This window comes from Grammomys surdaster, unplaced genomic scaffold (assembly GCF_004785775.1).
Source record: "Grammomys surdaster isolate TR1022 unplaced genomic scaffold, NIH_TR_1.0 126313, whole genome shotgun sequence".
Classification (NCBI taxonomy): domain Eukaryota; kingdom Metazoa; phylum Chordata; class Mammalia; order Rodentia; family Muridae; genus Grammomys; species Grammomys surdaster.
The window spans coordinates 3125937-3148797 of NW_021621113.1; the positions used below are offsets into that span (position 1 = coordinate 3125937).

The following is a 22861-nucleotide window of genomic DNA, read 5'->3' on the forward strand; positions in this document are numbered from 1 at the left end:
GCTGAGTGATGGGCTGAGCATAGCACTTTGAGGGAAGGAAGTCAAGAGACTTCACTCTTCAGACATTGAGAGAACACACTGAGAGCAGTGGGCCCTTTGCCAGGCCTTGGAAGCTAATCCTGTGGAGAAGACAGGAAGAGGGGGGCTATGGTGGGAATGACTGTGCCCATTTTGTAGATCGGAAAACCAAGGTTCATGAGGCTCACCCACCCAGCTAGTGGCTAACTGAGCTGGGCCAAAGCCTGGTACCTCCCTCATTCCCACAGCAGCGGAACCCATGGCATTCACACAGGCAATATCCTGCCTTCCATGGGCAACGGCTGGGTTGGGCACAGTTCCTGGCACCTGGCAGTAACTCCGCCCCTTCCTCTCTTGCTCAGTGAAGGGAGAGAGTGAGAACATTGTTCCGGGAATAACCTTGAATCTCGCTGATTTATAAAAAAGCAAATGGTTGTCAAACACCGCCACTTTGGCTGCTGGATTACACACGGCACTCCTCGCTGCTGATCACGACATGCTGTGACTGAGAGCAGTGTCTCTGGAGGATCAAGGGGTGTAGGGATGGCACTGGATGTGTATGTCAGGCCCAGACACCTCTGGTGGGCACGCTGAGTAGGCGGAGCTCTACGTGATATTGATAAGGCTCTTAGAAATCACCAGCATCCAAGCCTCCTTCTGGAACTTTCCCCTAAGTTATCTCATTTTGCCCTTGTAGGAGAGATGAGAAAGGTAAAATTTATAGGATACTATGAGATAGCTCCAGCCATTTTACAGGAAGAAAAACCAAGGTAGAGAGAGATCATCCGCTTGGTCTAAGGTCACAGACAGGCCCAAGTGACTTAAAAGACCATGATCAGAACCACAGGCCCTACTGCTTGCGACTGGTCACTGGAGCCCCAGGGCACTTGCTGACTGACCTGGGCCCCCTGCTGACTTCTGTTTTTTTCCCACAGGGCAAGGGACATAGGATGACCCCAGCCTGTCCCCTCTTACTGTCTGTGATTCTGTCCCTGCGCCTGGCCACGGCCTTCGACCCTGCCCCCAGTGCCTGCTCTGCCCTGGCCTCGGGCGTGCTCTACGGGGCCTTCTCGCTGCAGGACCTCTTTCCCACCATCGCCTCGGGCTGCTCCTGGACCCTGGAGAACCCAGACCCCACCAAGTACTCCCTCTACCTGCGCTTCAACCGGCAGGAGCAGGTGTGCACACACTTTGCCCCGCGCCTGCTGCCCCTGGACCACTACCTGGTCAACTTTACCTGCCTGCGGCCTGGTCCAGAGGAAGCCACAGCCCGAGCAGAATCAGAGGTGGGGCGGCCAGAGGAGGAGGAGGAGGAGGCGGCAGCATCGGGGTTGGAGCTGTGCGGTGGCTCAGGCCCCTTTACCTTTCTGCACTTCGACAAGAACTTTGTGCAGCTGTGCCTGTCGGCTGAGCCCTCCGAGGCCCCGCGTCTGCTAGCGCCTGCTGCCCTGGCCTTCCGCTTTGTGGAGGTTTTGCTTATCAACAACAACAACTCCAGCCAGTTCACCTGCGGCGTGCTCTGCCGCTGGAGTGAGGAGTGTGGCCGGGCTGCAGGCCGGGCTTGTGGCTTTGCTCAGCCAGGGTGTAGCTGCCCTGGGGAGGCTGGGGCCAGCCCTGCCACCACCACACCTCCTGGGCCTCCGGCTGCCCACACCCTATCCAATGCCCTGGTGCCTGGGGGCCCAGCCCCTCCTGCTGAGGCTGACTTGCACTCGGGGAGCAGCAATGACCTGTTCACCACCGAGATGAGATATGGTGAGTGTGAGCAAGGCCTGATGGGGGTGGGGCATTGAGGGGACTGCTGGTGTCTGCTAGTGTTCATCCTGGCCGGTCCCAGCCATTTGCAGAGTCATTCACGGATGTCGCCTCTGCGCTCAGCCTTGTCGGGATGGAAAGGTCATCAAAATCAGATCTCACTTGAGCGGGATGCAGATGAGGGAGTTCAGAGTGAGGTAGATACCTGGGCAGGGGCCCTTTAGACGGCCAGTGGAGCTTCCTGAAGAGAAGGGTGTGGGAGCACAGACCTGTAGAACAGGTGAGAAGGAGACAGACCACAGGAGCGGTGAGGGCCTCTCAGGCAGATGGAGCACAAGTGCGCTGAAGCCCAAAGTTGGAGCAAGTGGCCCTGGCAGACCCTGGTGCTGTGAGTGGACAAATTCGCCTGGAGGCTGGAGTAGACAGGGAGTGGAGATATGCCCCTGCCCACACAGGCCAATGACTTCTGGCAGTACCCCAGGGTCAGGGCAGAAGGAGGTGAGGACAAGTGTGCCCGGGTGAAGAGGCCCGAGCTCTGAGGATGCCTCTGAGGGCTGGGCTGGCTCAGCTCCCGGTGTCCCATCTCCCCCACTGGGCCCATGTCTTCTGGGACCTAGGCTGCCAGCTGCTGGCACTTCCTGCTGACTGGGCAAAAGCTCTTCGAGTCCTTGCGCCTGCCTGCAACCCACACCCACCCAAGCTTCACAGTCACGGCCACCTTCCACTGACCCGCTTCCTGTCCTTCTAATCCCAGTTCCTGCCTGCCAGCTGGACCCTCCATGCTTGGTGACCATGCTAAGCCAAGAACTGACTTAGGGGCCAGAGGGATAGATATCAAAGATAGATGGGAGAGAGAGTAGGTCTGGGAGCTGGTCCATGTATTGGGAGCCCCTGGGCCTCTCTGGGCCTCAGTTTCCCCAAATGCTGGCCTACCCTGGAGAGGATGAAGGATGCATTTAGGTCTGAGTATTTACAAAGGGGTCAAGGAGGCTCCCTCGAGGGCACTGGAAGGACTGGAAGAGGGCAGGACCTTTCCCTGGCCCTGTTTTGGAGACTAGAGCCCAGGAGCTGGGCACTATCTTTGAGGATTTGCATCATTAACAAGGGGCATGGTTTCTCTGAAACCGGGAGGTATCCGGGTCATAAGGGGAGTTATGGCAATGGTCTCTCCCAGTGTGGGGGACCTTTTCGGCCTCCCTCATGAAACATCTGGCATCGTGCCCATGTGGGCACAGTGAGCACCCAGTGGCCTTGCTGTGGCCTCTCTCCCAGGCCAGCTTGGCCTCTAACAGCGGTCGATGAAGCCATCCGTGTGACAGGCAGGCCGTGGGCAGGTTACGGGCCCTGGAGGCTGGCCTGGGATTTAGTGCCTGCAGGAAGAAATTGAATTTTGCTTCTTTGTCGAACATCAGCCGAGAGCGCCAGGCGTATATCAGGAGTTTTATGGCTCTTCCTGCGTGGCCATGGCTGCCACTACTGTCACTCTGTAGGACCTCCCCTATTCTGCTCAGCTAAGGGCAAGTCCTTTTGTTTGGCTTTCCCTGAGGTCCACTGGCCCCAGTGGTTTGGAGTAGACGGAGCAAGGCTTTGCCCTCCTGGATGGGCACTGGCTGGGCAGGCTGCCATGTGGAGCACAGAGCCAGGAACAGCCAGCTGGGGTTGGTTGAAGCCGGAAGCAGGATCTGGTTGGTAGCTAGGGCGTCTTTGGGAGTCAGAGAGGGCCAGTGACCGGAAGAGTAGTATTATCAGAGCCTGCGGGAGGACCCTTGCATGTGGGACAGATGGTGGTTAGATGGCTGGTTGTTCTTGTGGTTCTTGGAGCAGAGATGGCTGAGCTGGAGGGTTTGGCCATCTTCAGCCATAACCTTTACGCTGTCCCTTTCCGTCTGACACCTCTTCAGGTGGTTGCTCTGTAGTGAGGGTTCCTGTAGGGAGCTGGTATGGGGGATGTGGCATCAGCTGACATAAGCGAGCTGAACTTACCCAGCATACTGGTACCCAGAGCTGGCTGGCACAACCCCTTTCTCTCCTCCAAGCAGTCAGGAGGCTCTTCTGCTCTGCCACCTCCTCCGTCCTGCCCAGCCTCTCTGATGTGAGAGACAGCGAGCACCTGACTCAGTTCATTCCATGTGTCAGGGCAGGGTGTTTCTGTTGGCCAGAGAAGCTGTGTCAGGGCCCAGAACACATGGCTATTCTCACCAAGACCTTGGGCTTCCTCCACACCATTCTCTGTGCCACACCCTAGAATGAAGAATAGGCTGGCACGGAGCTGCCAGACAGAAAGCAAGGTTTGTGGGATGGTGAGCAGGAAGGGAACCTCTGCCAGGAGCTGGGGCAGGGAAGGGAGCTAGGTTCACCCTTTTTGGGGCATCCTTGAGAGAAGTCAGCAGAAGACAAAGCGGGATGGACCCAGGGTGACACCAGACGAGAAGGAGGCCAGGGGCAGTGGGGTGCCTTGGCCCGTTTTGGAGCTGAGTGCGTTTGACAAGAGGGTACAGGCGCCTGTTAATTTCACGCAAACTGCCTTTGATAGATCTCTTGTTATTTTTGGTGAGTTGAGCCATAAATTTGTGCCATCTTGCTGCCGCAATCTGTTAAGTGTGGGGAGAGGAAGAAAGAGAAGGCAGGCAGGAAGGAGCTCTCAGAAGACTGGAAGAGAGGCTGGCTGAGGCCAGAGCTGGGAGGTGAGTCACAGAAGTGGTGCCCACTGTGGAGCTGAGGATGGGCCCAGCCCCTGCCCACCAATCCCCCTGGGCTAGGGGGCACTTGTGCACAGAGATAGCTGTGCTTGGTGATACCTGGAGAACATCCCTTCCCAGTCCAACTTCCTCTCTTCTCTGCTTATCAACTCTTCTCCTCAGGGCCCTTTCTCTCCTGGGCCAGATGTTCTTAGCCTCCTCTCCCCTTAATCTGCACTCCATGTCTGAGGCATAGCCATCAGGGGAGACTGTGCACTCCTGGGAGGCAAGAATGGCTTTGGATCCCTATCTTGCCTCTGTCACCATGTCACTTGGATAAGTTGCCAGTCTCTCCTGGAATGCCTCAGGGACCCAAGATCTCTATGTGTCACTCTCCCAATCCAGTGCCTGAGCCCATAGCTCTACCAGAGCACCCGAGCCTGGTGTGCTTGGAACTCTCTCCTGGGCACAGCTGTCTACTCTATTGCCTCCCCCCCCCTCCCCCTGCTTGCTCACGGACGCTCCCATTGACCTTAGAGCCTCTGCTTTCTGTCTCCGCTTGGGTTTCTACCTTCCTAGGGATGCCTTTCACCCTTGGTGACTTGGACACTCCCATCCTGCTAAGCCTCGTATACACATGTGTTACCACCCTGTAGCTGCTAGGAAGGACTGCCCCACCTGAGAGTAAGTTTTCACCCTCTGAGCTCAAGCCCAGGTCTTCTGTGTTGGCCAACCTGGTCTCATGCCAGGAAATGGCACCTCACCTGCTTCTCTGAGGCTCCCATGGTAAGGAGGCAGTTCCTCTCTCTCTGCAAAGTGGGAGAGACTTAGCCCACAGTGTGTCCTGGAGTCCTGTCAGTACAGAATTTCCAGGGCTTTCAGCATGGCCTGTAAATCCCCCTCAGACGCATTACTATGTCTTTATCTGTAGAGTTCCTCCCAAACCTTGGTCCACCTCTGAGTGAGACCAGGGCAGAGTGAGGGACACTTTGTGTACTCCTAAGTCTCAGAGTGCCCGCTGGTATACAGTGATACTCAGGGCCACAGGCTGAAGTCACCCAGTCTCGAGCCATGTGACCGCAGACAGGCGACTTCACAGCTATCTTGTCATCCCTGAAGAGAGGCCAGGAGAGCTGGGCCCTGCAGTACTGTGAGGTAGTACTGTGAGAGCTTGGTTGGTACCTGGCTATATTAAGCTTCTTTCCTGTTACCAATGTCACAATACCACAGCCTGGGTATGTTCTGAAGAGAAGAGGTTTACTTTGGCTCATGATTCTGTTCCAAAGTCAGGAACTATGTCTGGTGATGACCTTCTTGCTGGCAAAGTTCCTAGGTAGTATATAGTATCTATCACATGGCAAGAGAGGGACCAAGTGTCTTTTCTTTTCTTTCTTTCCTTCCTTCATTTCTCAGTATGTAGCCCTGGCTGTCCTGGAACTTGCTCTGTAGACCAGGCAGTCCTCGAACTCCGAGAACCACCTGACTCTGATGGGATTAAAGTCATGTGACCATGCCCAGCTTCCCTATTAATACTATATTCAAGTTAAAATTCTTTTTTCCTCTCCTCTTCCTCCTCCTCCTCCTCCTCCTCCTCCTCCTCCTCCTCCTCCTCTTCCTCTTCCTCCTCCTCCTCTATCTTCTCTCCATCCCCCCTTCTCTAATATCCCAGGCTGGCCTCAAACTTGCTATGTAACTGATCAAGACCTTGAACTTCCAGTCTTCCTGCCTCTATCCCGAGCTTTGGGCTTACCATGTCCAGTTTTATGCACTGCTGAGGATTGAAATCAGGGCTTCATGCATTCTGGGAATGTACTCAACCAACCGAGTTACATTCTTAAACACCATTTATTTTTTTGAAACAGGGTCTCATGTAGCCCAGGCTGGCCTCAGACTCACAATGTAGCTGGGGATAACTTTAAACTTCTGAACCTCCTGCTTTCATCTCCCCAGGATTACAGGCTTGGGTCAACATGTCTGACCCTAAATTTTCACTCTCTTCATATCTCACCATGGGGAGTAAATTCCTATACAGGAATCCTTGGGACCCACGCTGAAGCCATGCCTAAACCACAGTGCTGGACAGTAAACACTTGGGGTGCTATCATAGTGTAGTGTTCTGAGTGTCACAGAGGGTGAGGAGGGACAGTGGGTGATGGAACTGTGAAGGAGTGGGAAGGCAGGTAAAGGAGATGAATCTGAGGTGGGTTTTGAGGAATGAATAGGAATTCACTAGCCTGTGAAATTTCTCCGTAAGTTGAATTGCCTTTTAAATTTAATATATTAAAAAGAGACTTCATATCACAAATGGAAAGAGTTATCACTTATCTGAAATAGAAGATAACAAAGGCAACAAGCTCAGAGCAAACAAAGCGGCGGTATTACATTTCAGCCTGCTGCTCTCTGGCTTCATCATTCGTTAGAAAGAGAAATTAGCACCCGGAGGCTTTGTGTGAAAGTCTGGGGCTCATGTGACGCTTGCCTTCCTGAGGTTGTAAGGGCATTCGATGGTACTGTAAGAAGTTGTGCTCCATCTCAGCAGGACAACAGGAACCAACAGGATTGCTCCCAACAAGAAGAGACCTGTAAAAGGGCGGCTTCCCCTGTCCTCAAGGCCCTTTCTGAGCCAGTCACCACAGTCATCCGCTGGCACTTGGTGGGAGCCTGTGGAAGGGCCTTGTTAGCCGAGGGAACAGCCTGCGCAAGGGCGGGAAGTGTGAACTATCACGTGGAGGAAGGAGCTAAAAGGAGCAGAGCTGCTGGCTGTGAGGGGAGACTGGGCCAGGGCTCTGACTGCTGTCCCAAGCAAGATGCATGCCTTGCTTGGGGACTTAGTCTGTTAGCCAGTGGCTTGGAGGGGCTTGGATGGAGCAAGAAGTGGGACTCTGGAGGAGGCAGACAGAGGCAGCTGTGGTCCTGGCTTTCCAGGAGGATGTGGCCACATGGCGGGAAGGGCAACAGGGATCTAACTCACGTGGAAGGCCGGGTTGGTAGGTTGATAGGAAGAGGATTCCCAAGGGAACCCGGCATCCTGGCAGGTACCTGGTTTTATAGGGACCTGGTTACACTGGACTGCATGGGAGAGCTTGAAGTTTTCAAGAGCTGCTTCCCTCTTTGCACCCCTGGGATTTGTGTTCACTGCTGGAGCCAGGAAGGCAAGGAAGAACACAGCAGGGCCTTGCTGGTACCACCAGGCTCTGGGGTCAGTGTGAGGAAGGACACCAAAAGCCCTGGCAAGGACAGTTGCCTTGGGAGTCACAGGAAGTGGTGATTGTTGTGGCTGTCCTTAGCACATTCATGACATCAAGGTCTTGGGTGCTGAACCATGCAGAATCTAGGGAACAAGTATGGCAGGTATCTGCAGTTATGGACCAGAGGCAGAGGGCCTGTGGAGCCTCTGTCTCTAGAGCCAAGGTGAGCCGAGGGTAGCCCCTGGTGGAAGGGACTCCAGGATGATCTGGCCTATTTCTTTATTTCCCTATTACTGGATGATTTCCTTGTGCCTGGCTACTCAGTCTGGACCGTCTGTGCCACAGGACCCAGAGGGCTGATGGTCTTGGGAGCTGTGGGAACAGAAGACTGAAACAGCCAGTGTAAGATTTGATCTAAGAATGAGGCCACGGGGGGGGGGGGTGTCATCACTCTTAAATTCCTGTGTGGCCGGTCTAGGAGGGCTTCTTGGAAGAGACCACATTTACTGTGTACGAGGCAGAGAGAAGGGCATAAAGAAGGAACAGACAGGACTGATAGAATAAAACATCTGTGTGATTGATGAGAAGGGGCAGAGATATCCCCCCCTTTTTATCGTGTTCCAGACAGTCCATAGCTCTAATCCCCACTATGGAGACATGAGGTAGGTGTTATCCTTAACGTCCAGTTAGACTTTGAAGCTCAGAGCAGTTCAGATTCCTTGGCTGAGAGCATACAGCAAGATGGTGGCAGGGCTAGAAGTGACACCCGTTACTGGTTCAGCTCCAGAACCATCCCAGCAGTCTTGCTGTACGTTTGACTGTATGATGGGAAAGTGAGAGCAGGGCTGGACAGGCCAACTGGAGCCAGAGGTTTATAGTGCAGTTATAGTAGTGTGTGTGTGTGTGTGTGTGTGTGTGTGTGTGTCTACTGAAGGCCCCCTCAGGAGAGGGGGGTCACGTGCCTAGAGCTAGGCTCCCAAAGGGTCAGTGGAGGTCATGGAGGAGAGCTAGGCCCTGTGGTGGCAGGGGGCAGTGTTGGAGGGGAGGCAGAGTCTTCTAGTCTTCTAGTCTTCTAGAGGTACCGGGAATGATTAGACAGCCCGTGGTTTGTGTGAGGCCCCATGGATGTTAGTAAGAGACATCCAAGAAGGTTCTGGATGTCTAAGCTTCATCCTGTCAGAACAGGGCAGTTCTGTAGAGGAGATCTGAGTCAGGCAGGGTGAACTGAACCCAAGGGGACTGAGGTCCTGGAGAGTACATGACGCTGAGTGCCCAGAGCTATTTAATAAATGACATCTTAGGGCTGGGGAGATGGCCCAGTGGGGAAACTGTTTGTCACCTGAGTCTGGATCCCCAGAACCGGTATAAAAGCCAGACATGGTAGTACACATTTGTAATCCTTGTGATCTTGCAACAAAGTGAGGGGAGGACTAGAAGACTCTGGAAGCTTGCTGGCCAGCTAGCCTGGCATTTCCGGTGGCGAACAATAAGAGATCCTGTCTCACACAAGGTAGAAGGTGAGTGCTTATACTTCTGATTGACTTCTGACTCCCACATGTGTGCTGTGGCATACACAGACCCATACTCACACATGCCAACATGCATGCACACACACACAGACACACATAGGCAGAACACTTGGGTATTACAGGGACACTCACTCCCTTCCTGGGTCCTCGTTGTCCTCTTGGAAGCCGTCTGCCTCAGCCTCACCATGGACCTGCCTTGTTCAGGGCAGTTCATGCATACTAAATAAATGTTCCTGGCAGTAAATGCCAGGTGGTCTTATCTGTCTCGTCCCCTTCAGGGACAACCGGCTTTCCCAAGTGAGGAGGTGAATCGCTGGTTACTTCTGAGGGAGGTGTGGTGTTGCATAGATGGAGAGGGTGCGGGAGTGGGTCCCAGCTGTGCAGATTCAGGCTTGTTCCTCCACCAATCTGGCCCAGCTCAGGAGACTAGGGGGGACCCCCAAAGCCAGGCTTGGGAAATCTTGTGATTAGTTATACTATGGGGCTAGCCCACATATGGCTTGGTTAGAGGATGTGAGGTCTACAGGGAGCAAGGCAAGCCCACAATATGCACGCAGGTCAGATGGTCTTTGACATGTCCTGAGTTGTGGTTTACTGCATGCTGGGCTGGGAAGAGGAGGATGCCCTCCAGACCGAGGGATGTGCACACGGTCTAATCACAGCAGCATCCAGAGCATCTACGGCGCATAGGAGCCATTGCTCAGTGTCTCCAGAATGTGGACTATGATTGATGCTGGGCTTAAGGGTGGGGCTGGTGTTCTGGAGGCTCTGCGTAAGTGTGTGTGTGTGTGTGTGTGTGTGTGTGTGTGTGTGTGAGAGAGAGAGAGAGAGAGAGAGAGAGAGAGAGAGAGAATAATACTATATACAGCTTCAAAGTATTCAAAGGGAGAGACCAGCATTGCAGCTAAAAGGTAGAACCAGGGGATTGAGACCTATCATAGCACTGGGTTTGCTTCCCAGCACCTACGTGGCCACTCACAGTTGTCTCACACTCCAGTATCAGGGGACCTGACGTCTGGCCTCCAGAGACACTACATGCACATAGTGTACAGACATATATACAGGCAAAACAGGATCCGTCTATAATGAAAGGGACATAGGAAAAAGGGCAGCTCCTGCCTGGGAATGGCCGATGGGATGAGAGGCTATTGGAGAAGGGGCTTTCGGATTGAGTAGGCGTTCTCTAGGTAAGGGAGGTGAGGACCCACGAGGACAGGTGTGAGGTGATGTGTTGAATAGGGTCGGACACAAAGCTGTTCAGGAGATCACCTAGCTGTGGAGCATGGGACAGGCAGGGTCTGGGCAGGATGATGGGAGGGCTGGCTCAAGGGATTTATTATGCTGTAGAAGGGACAGGTAGATAGACTGTCAAGGGAGGCACCCAAGTAACCCCTTTAGAAAGGCAGGAAGGAGGCAGCAGTCAGCCAGGATCAACTGGACCAACGATGTTGATGGTCAAGCAAGATGAGACCTGCAAAGTGTCCCCAGGATTTAGCAGCCGAGAGAGAGCTGATGGCTTTGTCAGGACCAGTTTCAGGAGAAAGATGGGGGCAGCTGCGAGACTGCAGTGGATCAACGGGGGAGGTGACATTCCAGCCAGGAAGTGAGTGGCAGGTGAGAAAGTGGAGTGTCAGCTGGGGACCACTCAGCGGTATTGGATGGAAGCCAAGGGCAACAGCTCGAGGAGGAAGTGTGTATGTGTTAGCGGGGAGGCAGGGAGAGCACCCTAGAACAGAGGAAGCCTGGGTCAACCACTTGCTACAAGGAGAGGCTGCTGAGGGAACACTCACAAAAAGGATGGATGGGGGCCTTCTGGGAAAATGGACAAGAGGTGGCCACAAGTCAGGGCTTGAGAGGAGGCCCTAGCTTCTCCCTTAATTGGAAAGGAGGCTTCGGCTAAAGAAGTGGGTGAGATAGTCTTGAGAGAGCAGGTAAAGGCCAGTGGGGCTACAGAGGGGGTAAGGAGGGGGAACGAAGCCCACAAGGGCCTCTGAGAAACATGGATGTCTAGCAGACACAGAGCCCCCAACCTGTCACAGGGCCAGCTGGCTTCGCTCTAGGGCCTTCAGCAGCCTGGGAGTGGGTGTGGAGAAAGTGGCTGTCATACAGCTCTAGGCTGGGATGCCTGAGCAGGCGTGACAGAAGAGCTGGGTAAAGGGGACTGAAGAGCTGCTGGCCCGGCTCCAACATCTCTGAAGACTGCTAGAGACCGTGTCTTATAGTTAGTGTTCCTATTGCTGTGGTAAAACCCCATGGCCGAAGTCAACTCGAGGAGTAAAGGGGTTATTTCATCTTACAGTTTGTCCATCAACCAAGGAAGCCAGGAACTGAAGGCAGGAATGGGTGCACATGCCGTGGAGAAGCATTGCTTTACTGGAATGCGCCTATTCATGGCTTGCTCATCCTGCTTGCTTGCTTCCTTCATTTTTTCCTTTCTTCCCTTTCTTCTTCCCTCTCTCCCTCCCTCCTCTCTCTCTCTCTTTCTTTCTTTCTCCCTTTTTTTTTAATATGCTTTTTTCCCCCTTTCCTTCTCCCACTCACTCTGGCCCCACTTGCTCCAGCCCAAAGGTTTTTTTATTTATTTATTATATGTAAGTACATTGTAGCTGTCTTCAGACACTCCATAAGAGGGCATCAAATCTCATTACAGATGGTTGTGAGCCACCATGTGATTGCTGGGATTTGAACTCATGACCTCCAGAAGAACAGTCAGTGCTCTTAACCACTGAGCCATCTCACCAGCCCTCTTTCTCCCTTTTTGAGACAGGATTTCTCTGTGTAGCCCTGGCTGTCCTGGAACTCACTCTGTAGACCAGACTGTCCTAGAACACATAGAGATCCTCCTGCCTCTGCCTCCCAAGTGCTGGGGTTAAAGGCGTGCATTGCCACGCCCAGCTCAGTCTGCTTTCTTATACACTCGGGTCACCCACAGTAGGCAGGGCCCTCCCATATCATTTATTAATAAAAAAAATGCACTGCAGGTTTGCCTATGGGCCCGTCTGATGGAGGGATTTTCTCAGTTAAGATTTCTTCTCCTATATCTGGGAGGTTTATGTTAAGTTGACCAAAAACAAGCAGCGGAGGCTGAGACTGTACAAGGGCTCGAGGAAGCATGGAGGCTGAAGGGTGGTGGGAGAGAAGACAGCTCACATAATTCCTGTTGTCTTCCCTCAAGAGGGATCTTAAGGTTAATCCTGAAGGTGGGATGCTATGAACGCTGTTCTCCAGAGAAGCTGGGATAGGAGATAGGAAGGGGCTGCCCAGAGCTACTTAGCTGGCTAGTGTTGGTCCCCGGTGCCCATATTCCAGGGGAGGCCCAGTGATGCCTGGTGGTGTCCAGGCTTCTGACATTGTGTGGAAATTACAGCAAGTAGCACAGGCCCTGAGGCTGATTGGGATGGCAAGCCCTGGATACCGTGCAGGGGCAGTTCAAACCTGGGCAGTAGGTTTTCTGGAGTTGGCTGCTGGCCTGGTTGGCAGTTTCCTCAGGTGCAGAGGCAGCAGGGGGGCAAAGGAAAACAGCTCTCTGTGACCCCAGCTTGGTGCTGACCCAGCTTTTTGAACCAGAGGAGAGAGATCTAGGGGGGAAGGAGACCCACCCCTAAATGCTCTTCCATTCATCTGCCCAGCGGCCCCTCTATGGGTGTGGCCTTCCTTGTGCATTTCTGCTGGTCCTCACCTCAGCATCCAGTTTAAGGCTGTTAGCTTTGCCTGTACTGTATCAAAGGCCTGAGAGATGAGCTTGTAAAGAAGAAAGGTTATGTACTTACTTTGTGGGAAAGATTATTTCAGCTCACAGCTTGGAGGTTTCAGGCTGCTTTCCAGTTGTTGCTGCAGGAGAGCACAGCAGTGTGAATGAAACATGTATCAGGAAACCATCTCATTTAAGAATGCAAAGAAGGGACAAGGTCTGCTTATCCCCTTCCTGTCTCCAGGAACCACAAGACCTACTAAGCTCTACCCAATAGTGCCGCCTCCCAATAGGGCCAAACTGAGGCCAATACCTTAAACCCACAGGCTTTTGGAGGGCCCTGAAACTGTAGGAAGTGCTGCGTGCAGCAGAGCAGGCTCAAGCTTCCAAGCTCAGTGGGAGGAGAGTATAGGGTATAGCAGCTGGGTATAGGAGTCCTCCCCTGGGGCTCAGACCAGCTAGGGCCTTTGCATCATGGTCTGTTACTGTTTTACATTGAACATCAAGACCATGGTTCACCCCATGCAAATCATGACCCAAGAGTAGGTCTGGGGGTAGCCAGGCTCCTTTGTGTATCATTTAGGAGGAGAAACAGCCCAGCTGCAGGCTCGATGGGTTGTATGCTTCTGGATAAGTCATTCTCCAGTCCTTAGCTTCCTACCTTAACAGAGATGACAGTCAGTGAGGGGTTAAAGGTGATGGGTGTTAGGCATGTCTTGGGATAGTATGGACACCTCCCCAGAATGCAACATGTTGACCACCGCCCCCCAGTCCCATCTGAGCCTCAGTTTCTCTATCTGTAAAATGGTGGCGGGGGGGCAGAGGGCAGAATGGGACACTTTCTCTGCATCACCTACAGTTGGTTCCAGGCCCTCAGGCCGAGGACCAGAGGCTGCCGTCTGTACCACTGTGGCAGCACTGAGTGGCATTTGCTAAGCCCCTTGCCACCACTTCCGTGTTCCAGGTGAGGATCCGGAAGAGGAACCGAAGGTGAAAACCCAGTGGCCAAGGTCTGCAGATGAGCCTGGGCTATACATGGCGCAGACAGGTAACTCGGGCCCGCCTCTCTTCCTCTGTGGCGGGGGCCCGACTGTGGCGTCTGGTGGCATGTGTGCTGGCGTGTGCCTGTCTGTGTCTATGTCCTGGAGCTCAGTTATGTTGCCATGTGAGGCCTGTGGGCAGGGATGGGTTGCCTTTTAAAGAGCCTGCCACTTGGGGTCAGGGTAGGAGGGTCCCTTTGACGCCTCCCTCTCCCCCATCTTTCTGGTCCTTCCATGCTCCCATGCAGTTCTCTGGGAGGTGTCCCTTGCTGCGACGCTGTCCCTCTCTCGTAGGCGACCCAGCAGCTGAGGAGTGGTCCCCGTGGAGCGTGTGTTCCCTGACGTGTGGGCAGGGTCTGCAGGTGCGGACCCGCTCCTGCGTGTCCTCCCCCTATGGGACCCTGTGCAGCGGGCCCCTCCGGGAGACCCGGCTTTGCAACAATTCAGCCACCTGCCCAGGTAGGCGTCCTCTTTCCTGCCCTATCTGCCAGCAGAGTCAGGTCCTGTCTGTGACAGGACATAACATAGCTGTCCCCACAAATGATTGGTTACCCCATTCCTTGCCTTCAACAAACTTGCCTGTCCGCCATAGTATACCTTACCCAGGCACTATGCCAGCCTGGCATGAATCACTTGGGGCTACGATAGAATCTGAACATACATCTGGCTCCCACTCTGGGCACTTCACATCCCTGGTGCCTCCATCTTGGTAGTCAAGGCTGTTCTCCGCACATCGGCTCATCCCCTTTCCCTCAGTCCTGCCCTTACCAGCGCCTCTGGCAGCATCTCAGCTCTCTGCGTTGGCTTATTCTTGCCCTTCCCTCCCCCGCCCTGGCTAAAGCATTCATCCCACCCTTAGATCTAAGATGTATACCACTTTATTTTAAAATGATACCCTCCCCTATGGTCCCCACTTTGCTCTGGGCTCCCCTTCCGCTTCCTTGGGTGCCTCTGCTAGACCATTATGCTTAAAGCAGTTAACAGGCAGGAACTGCACGCAGGTACTGAGGAAATGCATGTTGTCTGCCTGGGGCAGTTGGTGACTGAGAGACAGGCCGGTGTCAACCAGTTCTGCTCTTTGCTTCCCTGGGGTGGAGAGCTGGCAGTGGATTTAGAGTAGGGCCTACTGGGGGAGGCTCTCAGAGCCTGGGAGTGTAGCAGGAGCTTGTGGAGCACAGGGACAAAGCTGTGTTCTCTCTTGTGAGTTCATTGTGTCTGTCAGCGTCTGTGTAGAGGTTCGTGTCTGTCTGTGTGTCTATGCGATTGGGGCCGGGAGGGGGCACTTTTGGTGCCCCAGGCTTGCCCTGTTGAATTCAGGCCCTGGGCCTGGGGGTGGGAAGGGAAGAGAGGGATGGATCTTGGATCCTTTCCTGGGTTTTCCTGTGCCCTTCAGGAAAGGAAGACCATTGGCTCCTCAGGCTGGTCCTGCTCACCCTATGTGGGTGTTCACAGAACCTGTCCTGTGTGATTTGGGTCCCCACAAAGGGTGGTTATCCTGGGACCCTAAACCTTCTCGCCCTGGCAACAGAACCCAGGGAGGAGCCAATCAGGAGTGGTCGTAAAATTGCGGAACTCCTGATTGGTGGGCGGATGGGTTGGCGCTGGCTGTGGGCGGAGCCAAGGTGCCGCCCAGCCACCGGCCACGTGCTTCCTTGCAGTGCACGGCGTGTGGGAGGAGTGGGGGTCCTGGAGCCTGTGCTCCCGCAGCTGCGGGCGGGGGTCCCGGAGCCGGATGCGGACCTGCGTGCCCCCCCAGCACGGCGGCAAGGCCTGCGAGGGTCCCGAGCTGCAGACTAAACTCTGCAGTATGGCCGCCTGCCCGGGTCAGTAGCGCCAAGGGGCTTCTAGGCAGGCGCTGCCCAGCCGGGTGGGGGGGATCGGAAGACAGAGGGGAGGCAGTCAGGTTCAGTGCCCTTGGAGGGGTGGGTTCCTGTAGCTTTGACCACGCATGGGGAGACTGGAGAAGTCTAGCTGCCAGCAACCAATGGGAGGTGAAACCCAGCCCTGACTTGGAGTTGGTACACTGTGACCTCATCAGAAGGGACCTGCTTTCCAGTGCCCATTCCTCCATGCCCTCAGCTGCCCTTGCTGTAAATAGCACTTTGGTGTCCATGGTACCATAGACACAAAGCTGGGCTTACGGGTAGGCAAAGATCAAAAGGTGCCATTACAACCTACATCCTCACACAAAAAATCTCACCGCTGGGGCTTGCCCTTGGTGCTGCGTGGAGAGGTATCATGTATTCCTGGAGCTGGTGAGGGGCAGGCAGAAAGAGGCCCAGTCACCACCCACTCTCTCCAGACCCTTTCATATGCCCGGCTCAGATGGTCTGGCCTGGCGCAGGTCTGAGTGACCAGCAGGCTCTGCCATCTCCTTGTGGAACTCCCCCCACTACTAGCCCACCCACGTTCTGCTCAACGGCCACCCCTGCTTGTGTCTCCCCATGCAGTGGAAGGCCAGTGGCTAGAATGGGGTCCCTGGGGCCCATGCTCGTCATCTTGTGCCAATGGGACCCAGCAGCGCAGCCGGAAGTGCAGTGTGGCGGGTCCAGCCTGGGCCACATGCGCAGGTGCCCTCACCGATACCCGTGAGTGCAGCAATCTCGATTGTCCGGGTGAGTTCTTGGTGTGAAGGTAGCAGGTGGTAGCCCTGACCTTGGAGATATGCATGGCGTCTTACGCTTCCCTTCTGTCGTAGCCGCTGATGGCAAGTGGGGGCCGTGGAACGCATGGAGCCTGTGCTCCAAGACATGTGACACGGGCTGGCAACGCCGCTTCCGCATGTGCCAGGCTTCTGGTACGCAGGGCTACCCTTGCGAGGGCACAGGAGAGGAAGTGAAGCCCTGCAGTGAGAAGAGGTGTCCAGGTACTGCCTATACAACCCCAGGGCTGGGGGCACGTGTATGAGCCCAGCTGAGCCCCACCCCCACCCTCTCCCCACAGCCTTCCATGAGATGTGCAGGGATGAATACGTGATGCTGATGACGTGGAAGAGGGCGGCAGCTGGCGAGATCATTTACAACAAGTGTCCCCCTAATGCCTCGGGTAAGGGCAGGTGGCTGTCCCCGAAGATCCTTCCCCCACCATCCCTCCTGCCCACCTTTGGGCCCAAGCCCTGGGTCTGCATTCCAAGATATCGAGGGGGCATAGGCCAGCGCTCAGCAATAACGCCTGCCACTGTCTTATCTTTCTGCAGGTTCTGCTAGCCGCCGCTGTCTCCTCAGCGCCCAGGGCGTGGCATACTGGGGACTGCCCAGCTTTGCTCGTTGCATATCTCATGAATACCGCTACCTGTACCTATCCGTGAGTGTGCATGGTTGGGTTGGGAGGAGGGGCATACGATGTGTCCCAACCCTGGCAGGAGCTTAAGTCCCATCCATTCCCCCATGCCTTGGTGTAAACTGTGTTTCTCTTTGGCAAACTCCTATGTCAGGGCCTCTTAGGTATCTTCCTCTATGTCTGATTTGTTCTTACCCACAATGCCTGTGTTTTACCCACAATGCCTCATCCTGAGCTTCTTAGACATAGAGAGTTAAGAATGCATAGAAGCTGGGCATGTTCACACACCTTTAACCCAGCACTGGAGGGGCAGAGGCAGCCTCTGAGTTCGAGACCAGCCTGGTCTACATAGCAAGCTTCAGTATTGTCAGGGCTACATAGAGAGACCCTGTCTCAAGAAACCAAAACCCAAACAAAGAATGCATTTAAGTGTGCTCTGCAACACTGGGAGCTCTTTGAAGGCAGGGACAATGCTGGAGTTATCTTTGTGTCCCTAGTTCCCAGCCCAGGGCTTGCGTGGGGGCAAGGATGGTGTCAACAAACGTGGCCTGTGTGTACATGCTTTTGACCAAATTGGGTATTGATATTGTGTTTGCACCAAAAGCTTGTATTTGAGAGATCCTGTGTGTGTGGTGCTTCAGAATGTTCAAGGCCACTTAGGGACAGGGAGGTGCACAGTCCCCAAATCAGCATATTATTCTGCATTTGGACATCTGAGTTCCTTCTGTCTCCAAAATCATCTCTGCCTCCTTCTCAGACTGTCTCCTGGGAGCCTCTCTTTGATCCTGTGTGCCCTCTCTCTTCCTGGATGCACCTAGTGGGTAGAAGGGAGGCCAGGCCAAGGGCTGCTCCCAGTTTCTGATGCTACAGTGACAGGGACACATGTGTTACCTACAGCTTCGGGAGCACCTGGCTAAGGGCCAGCGCATGCTGGCAGGTGAGGGCATGTCCCAGGTGGTGCGGAGCCTGCAGGAGCTACTGGCACGGCGCACTTATTACAGCGGGGACCTCCTCTTCTCAGTGGACATCCTAAGGAACGTCACTGACACCTTCAAGAGGGCCACCTATGTCCCTTCCGCTGATGATGTGCAGGTACTGCTCCACAGTGGCGGGGGCTGCTGGGGCAGCTCGGAGGCTCACACCTCCTGACCCATCCGTCTTTCCCCAGCGTTTCTTCCAGGTGGTGAGCTTCATGGTGGATTCAGAAAACAAGGACAAGTGGGATGACGCTCAGCAGGTGAGGGGCTCAGCCTCCAGCAGTCTCCTTTTAGGACCCACCACCCTGCCTCAGATCCTCAGACCCTGTCTGTTCCCAGGTGTCGCCTGGCTCTGTGCACCTGCTGCGTGTTGTGGAGGATTTCATTCACCTCGTAGGCGATGCTCTCAAGGCCTTCCAGAGCTCTCTCATCGTCACGGACAATCTGGGTAAAAGGTCGCAGGCGGGGGAGGGGGTGCTGAATCCGATTAGAACCTTAGCACCCTACTTCCCTGGGTGAGGGATGGTGCTGAGGGAAGCTTCTGGTTTGCTCTTTCATTTACAAGCTTTGTCCTTCCCTCCACCTAACCCCGTGCTTCTGTCTTTCTGTGCGCCTTCCTCCACCGTCTCTGTGCTCATGCACCTCGCTTCTATGTTGGTTCTGACGTCCGTGTGTCTTCCCTGGTGTGCATCTCCCCGCGTCTGTCTTTGGCATGCCCTGCCCACCCTCCCTCTGCTGCAGTGATCAGCATTCAGAGAGAGCCTATCTCAGCGGTGTCCAGTGACATCACATTTCCCATGCGGGGCCGCAGGGGCATGAAGGACTGGGTGCGACACTCAGAGGATCGCCTCTTCCTACCCAAGGAGGTGCTCAGCCTGTCCTCCCCAGGGAAGCCAGCCACACCTGGGGCAGCCACCGCAGGCAGCCCCGGCAGGGGGAGGGGCCCAGGAACGGTACCTCCTGGCCCAGGCCACGCCCACCAGCGCCTTCTCCCAGCTGACCCGGAAGAGTCCTCCTCCTACTTCGTGATCGGTGCTGTGCTCTACCGCACCCTTGGCCTCATCCTGCCGCCCCCAAGGTGAGTCCGCTGGAGAGCGTCTCCTCCTGCCGTCGTATGCCTGGAGGTCCCTTGTCTGGCTGTGGACATAGTCACTTCTCAGAAACATGAAAGACAAGCATGAGGACCCCAGGACCAGTGTCAGCGGTTCTCAACCTTCCTAATGCTGCGACCTTTTAATACAGTTTCTTATGTTACAGTGACCCACCCCCCCCAGCCATAAAATCATTTTCGTTGCTATTTCGGAACTGTAATCTTGCTATGGTTATGAATTGTAATGTAAATATGTATTTTCCTATGGTCTTCTTGGGGGGAAGAGGATCGGGACCCACAGGTTGAGAACCATGGACCTATATAAACCAGCCTGGCATGTTAACAATGTGTTTGCATTTTTTTGCTGTTGGGAAGGCGAATGAGGTAGCTCTCTGGGCTTACAGGCTCACTAGACTAGCCAGCTTTGAGAGTGTAGGCCAGTAAGAGAGCCTGCCTTAAGAAAGTGGCTAAGGAACAGCCGAGGTAGTCTTTATGAACACACATGTACAAGCACTTGCATATATACACATGTGCATGCATACACAGATCCACAAAACCAAAACACCTAGTCCGTTCCCAGAGGCTGTGCTGGGCCCCATAGAGCTCTGCGCTCACACTTGGCCCTTGGCCCTGGTAGTCCCATCTATAACAGGTTAAAGTTTTTAAGTCTGGGGACCTGCCGGCAGGAGCTGACCTCAGTATTTGTCCCCCCAGGCCTCCACTTGCGGTCACCTCCAGGGTGATGACAGTGACCGTGCGTCCCCCTACCCAGCCTCCAGCTGAGCCCCTCATTACAGTGGAACTCTCCTACATCATCAATGTGAGTGAGGCCCGGATGGGGACCCTAGCTATCTGCCCACACAGGGCCTGAGGGCTAGCTCTCTCAGGGAGGTGCTCTGTGCTGGACGGTGGGCCTGACCTGTGTCGGAGCTTCTGTGGCAGGCTCAGTGATGGCCAGGGATGGCAGGCTACTCACCCGACTGTACACATCTTTTTGCTCTCCAGGGCACCACCGATCCCCACTGTGCCAGCTGGGACTACTCGAGAGCGTGAGTTGGGGCAACCCTAGACCCTCTCATCAGAAATGGTCTCCCATCTAGAAAGTCAAAGGGTTCCTTGGTGCCGTGCTTGGGCTGAGGGGTCAAAAGCACATCTTGGGGCTCCCTGCTGTCATCTCGTGGACGTAGACTTGTCCTGGAGTCTCACTTGACTGGGAAGTAGTCAGCTTTGGGGCTACAGAGCTGGGCCCTGGGTTCATGCCACCTCTCCCTCCTCCAAGAGATGCCAGCTCGGGGGACTGGAACACCGAGAGCTGCCAGACCTTGGAGACCCAGGCAGCTCACACCCGCTGCCAGTGCCAGCACCTGTCCACCTTTGCTGTCCTGGCCCAGCCACCCAAGGACCTGGTGAGTGGGAGAGAGGCCTGGGCTGCTCAAGGCATCCGGGTAACCCCAAACGCGATTCTGTACAGATGTGCCTGCACCTCCACATGGGAAGGGAGGCTGTTATTGTTCACAGTCATGACACCTGCTCGGGAGTGTGTGGCAGTAAGTGAGAGTGAGCGTGTATGCACATGCATACATTTGGTTGTGTCTGGAAGAGTGTGGGTGAATGGGTGTGAATTCATCTGTGCACGCGTGCCCTTGTGCACATGAGGAGCACGCCTGCTTGCGTCAGACAGGGAGACGGGCTGCCCCACCTTTGCCCTCTCCCAGCGTCCCGTCTCCCACAGACCCTGGAGCTGGCAGGTGCTCCCTCTGTCCCTCTGGTGATCGGCTGTGCGGTGTCCTGCATGGCTCTGCTCACACTGCTTGCCATCTATGCAGCCTTCTGGAGGTAAGTCGGACGTTGAGCAGGATGGGAGGTGGCCAGCTCTCCAGGGTTAGGCAGGCAGCCAATGCCTCTGCCTCTGCCCACTGTGCCCTGTCAGGTTTATAAAATCAGAACGCTCCATCATCTTGCTGAACTTCTGCCTGTCCATCCTGGCTTCCAACATCCTGATCCTCGTTGGCCAGTCCCGGGTGCTGAGCAAGGCAGGTGCAGGCTCCTGGGGGTGTGTGGGAAGGGGCATAAAGGGAGGAGGAGGAGGAAGAGGAGGAGGAAGAGGAGGAGGAGGAGGGTGCCTGCAAGTGAGGGGAGGTGGTTATTCTTTTTAGTGTCTTTTCATTTTATGTGCATTGGTGTTTCGCCTGCACGCATGTCTGTATGAGGGAATCAGATCCCCTGGAACTGGAGTTGCAGACAGCTGTGAGCTGCCATGGGTGCTAGGAATTGAACCTGGGTCCTCTAGAAGAGCAGCCAGTGCTCTTAACCACTGAGCTATCCTGATGTACACTCAGGACGGATGTACACTCAGACCCTATGGTGGAGAAGACGTGTGTGAAGTCAGGCGCAGACGTACTTGAAGGCGTTGCTCTGTGTGTGTGTGTGTGTGTGTGTGTGTAATGAGTAATGAGTGTTTGTGTACATCAGTTAATGTGTGCGTGAGCGCCTAGGTGCATGTGTGTGGGGCGGGAGGCATTGGACCCCACCTCTTGTCTGTGAGTCCTCCATCTGCCTGTGGATGCTCCATGCTGACTGCCCCTCCCACCCCACGAGGCCTTCCCTGCTCAGTTCGAGCACTGTGGGAGCCAGGTGTGGGGTTCTGCTCGGCCATGACGTGGCAAGTGCTCCTGTCTGTGTGTGGGTGGCCTGCCTGCCCGCCTCCTCGGATGCCTAGTGCTGTGTGCATGTCACCAGGCCTGTGTCGTGCTGTGTGTGGGTGCAGGAAGGCGGGGGTGCCTGGCAGGGCTCTGGTGGGGGAGGGGGGCTCAGGTAGGCGGCCGGCCATGCAGTGCCTAGGCCTAGCACTCAGTGTGGGAAGCTGGCAGCTCCCACCCCGGCCACTGCTTAGGGCCACTCCCTCCTGTTACCTCTCCCTGCAGGGCGTATGCACCATGACGGCTGCCTTCCTACACTTCTTCTTTCTGTCCTCCTTTTGCTGGGTGCTTACAGAGGCCTGGCAATCCTATCTGGCTGTCATCGGGCGGATGCGCACCCGCCTGGTTCGCAAGCGCTTCCTCTGCCTGGGCTGGGGTGAGCAAGGCCGGTGCTGGACTCTGCTGTTGGGCCTGGAGTGGCAGGGAAAGCCAGGAATGTGCTGCCTGGACTCTGGCCCAGCCCTCTGGGGATGGGAGTCAGTTGGGTTGGAGGATGATAAGGAGGTGTTGCCTGAGCACCTGCAGCCTTCTCACCTGTAACCCTGTCCCCAGGTCTCCCTGCCCTGGTGGTGGCTGTGTCTGTTGGCTTTACTCGCACCAAAGGATACGGTACATCCAGCTAGTACGTGCGCCTCCAGTGATGATGGTGGGGGTGGAGGGGTTTGTGGGTCTGTTGGGGGAGTTGGACTGGGTGTTAGGTCTTCTCAGGCTAAGGTCTTCACCTATACTTATTGCAGATTTCTGGGTAAACTTCCTTCTCACTGAGCCTCAGTTTCCCTGGCTGTAGAAGAACATGTTGGGATGGGTCATTTCTAAGCACCACGGCACTTAGGGGTCAGCACTCTTGTATTTCTCTGGGGGCCCGATGTGAGTCTCTGTGGGAGAGGAACAGACTTATCAAGACATGGCTGTGTTTC

The 22861-nt window shown here is 55.0% G+C and overlaps 1 protein-coding gene across 2 annotated transcripts in view; it reads left to right on the forward strand.

Moving 5' to 3' along the window:
* The first annotated feature begins 959 nt into the window (after positions 1-959).
* The window catches only part of Adgrb2 (adhesion G protein-coupled receptor B2), a 30192-nt gene continuing 8290 nt past the window's right edge, over positions 960-22861 (forward strand). For both annotated transcript variants that reach the window (XM_028759634.1, XM_028759633.1), the window contains exons 1-18: positions 960-1773; positions 13824-13907; positions 14194-14358; positions 16350-16514; positions 16598-16765; positions 16843-16944; positions 17096-17202; positions 18076-18270; positions 18347-18415; positions 18495-18603; positions 18897-19233; positions 19960-20065; positions 20251-20294; positions 20525-20651; positions 20978-21081; positions 21176-21278; positions 22170-22320; positions 22497-22566. In XM_028759634.1, the coding sequence (XP_028615467.1) occupies positions 969-1773; positions 13824-13907; positions 14194-14358; positions 16350-16514; positions 16598-16765; positions 16843-16944; positions 17096-17202; positions 18076-18270; positions 18347-18415; positions 18495-18603; positions 18897-19233; positions 19960-20065; positions 20251-20294; positions 20525-20651; positions 20978-21081; positions 21176-21278; positions 22170-22320; positions 22497-22566 (3011 nt within the window). In that variant the 5' untranslated portion in view covers positions 960-968. The remainder of the gene's footprint in view (positions 1774-13823; positions 13908-14193; positions 14359-16349; positions 16515-16597; positions 16766-16842; positions 16945-17095; positions 17203-18075; positions 18271-18346; positions 18416-18494; positions 18604-18896; positions 19234-19959; positions 20066-20250; positions 20295-20524; positions 20652-20977; positions 21082-21175; positions 21279-22169; positions 22321-22496; positions 22567-22861) is intronic.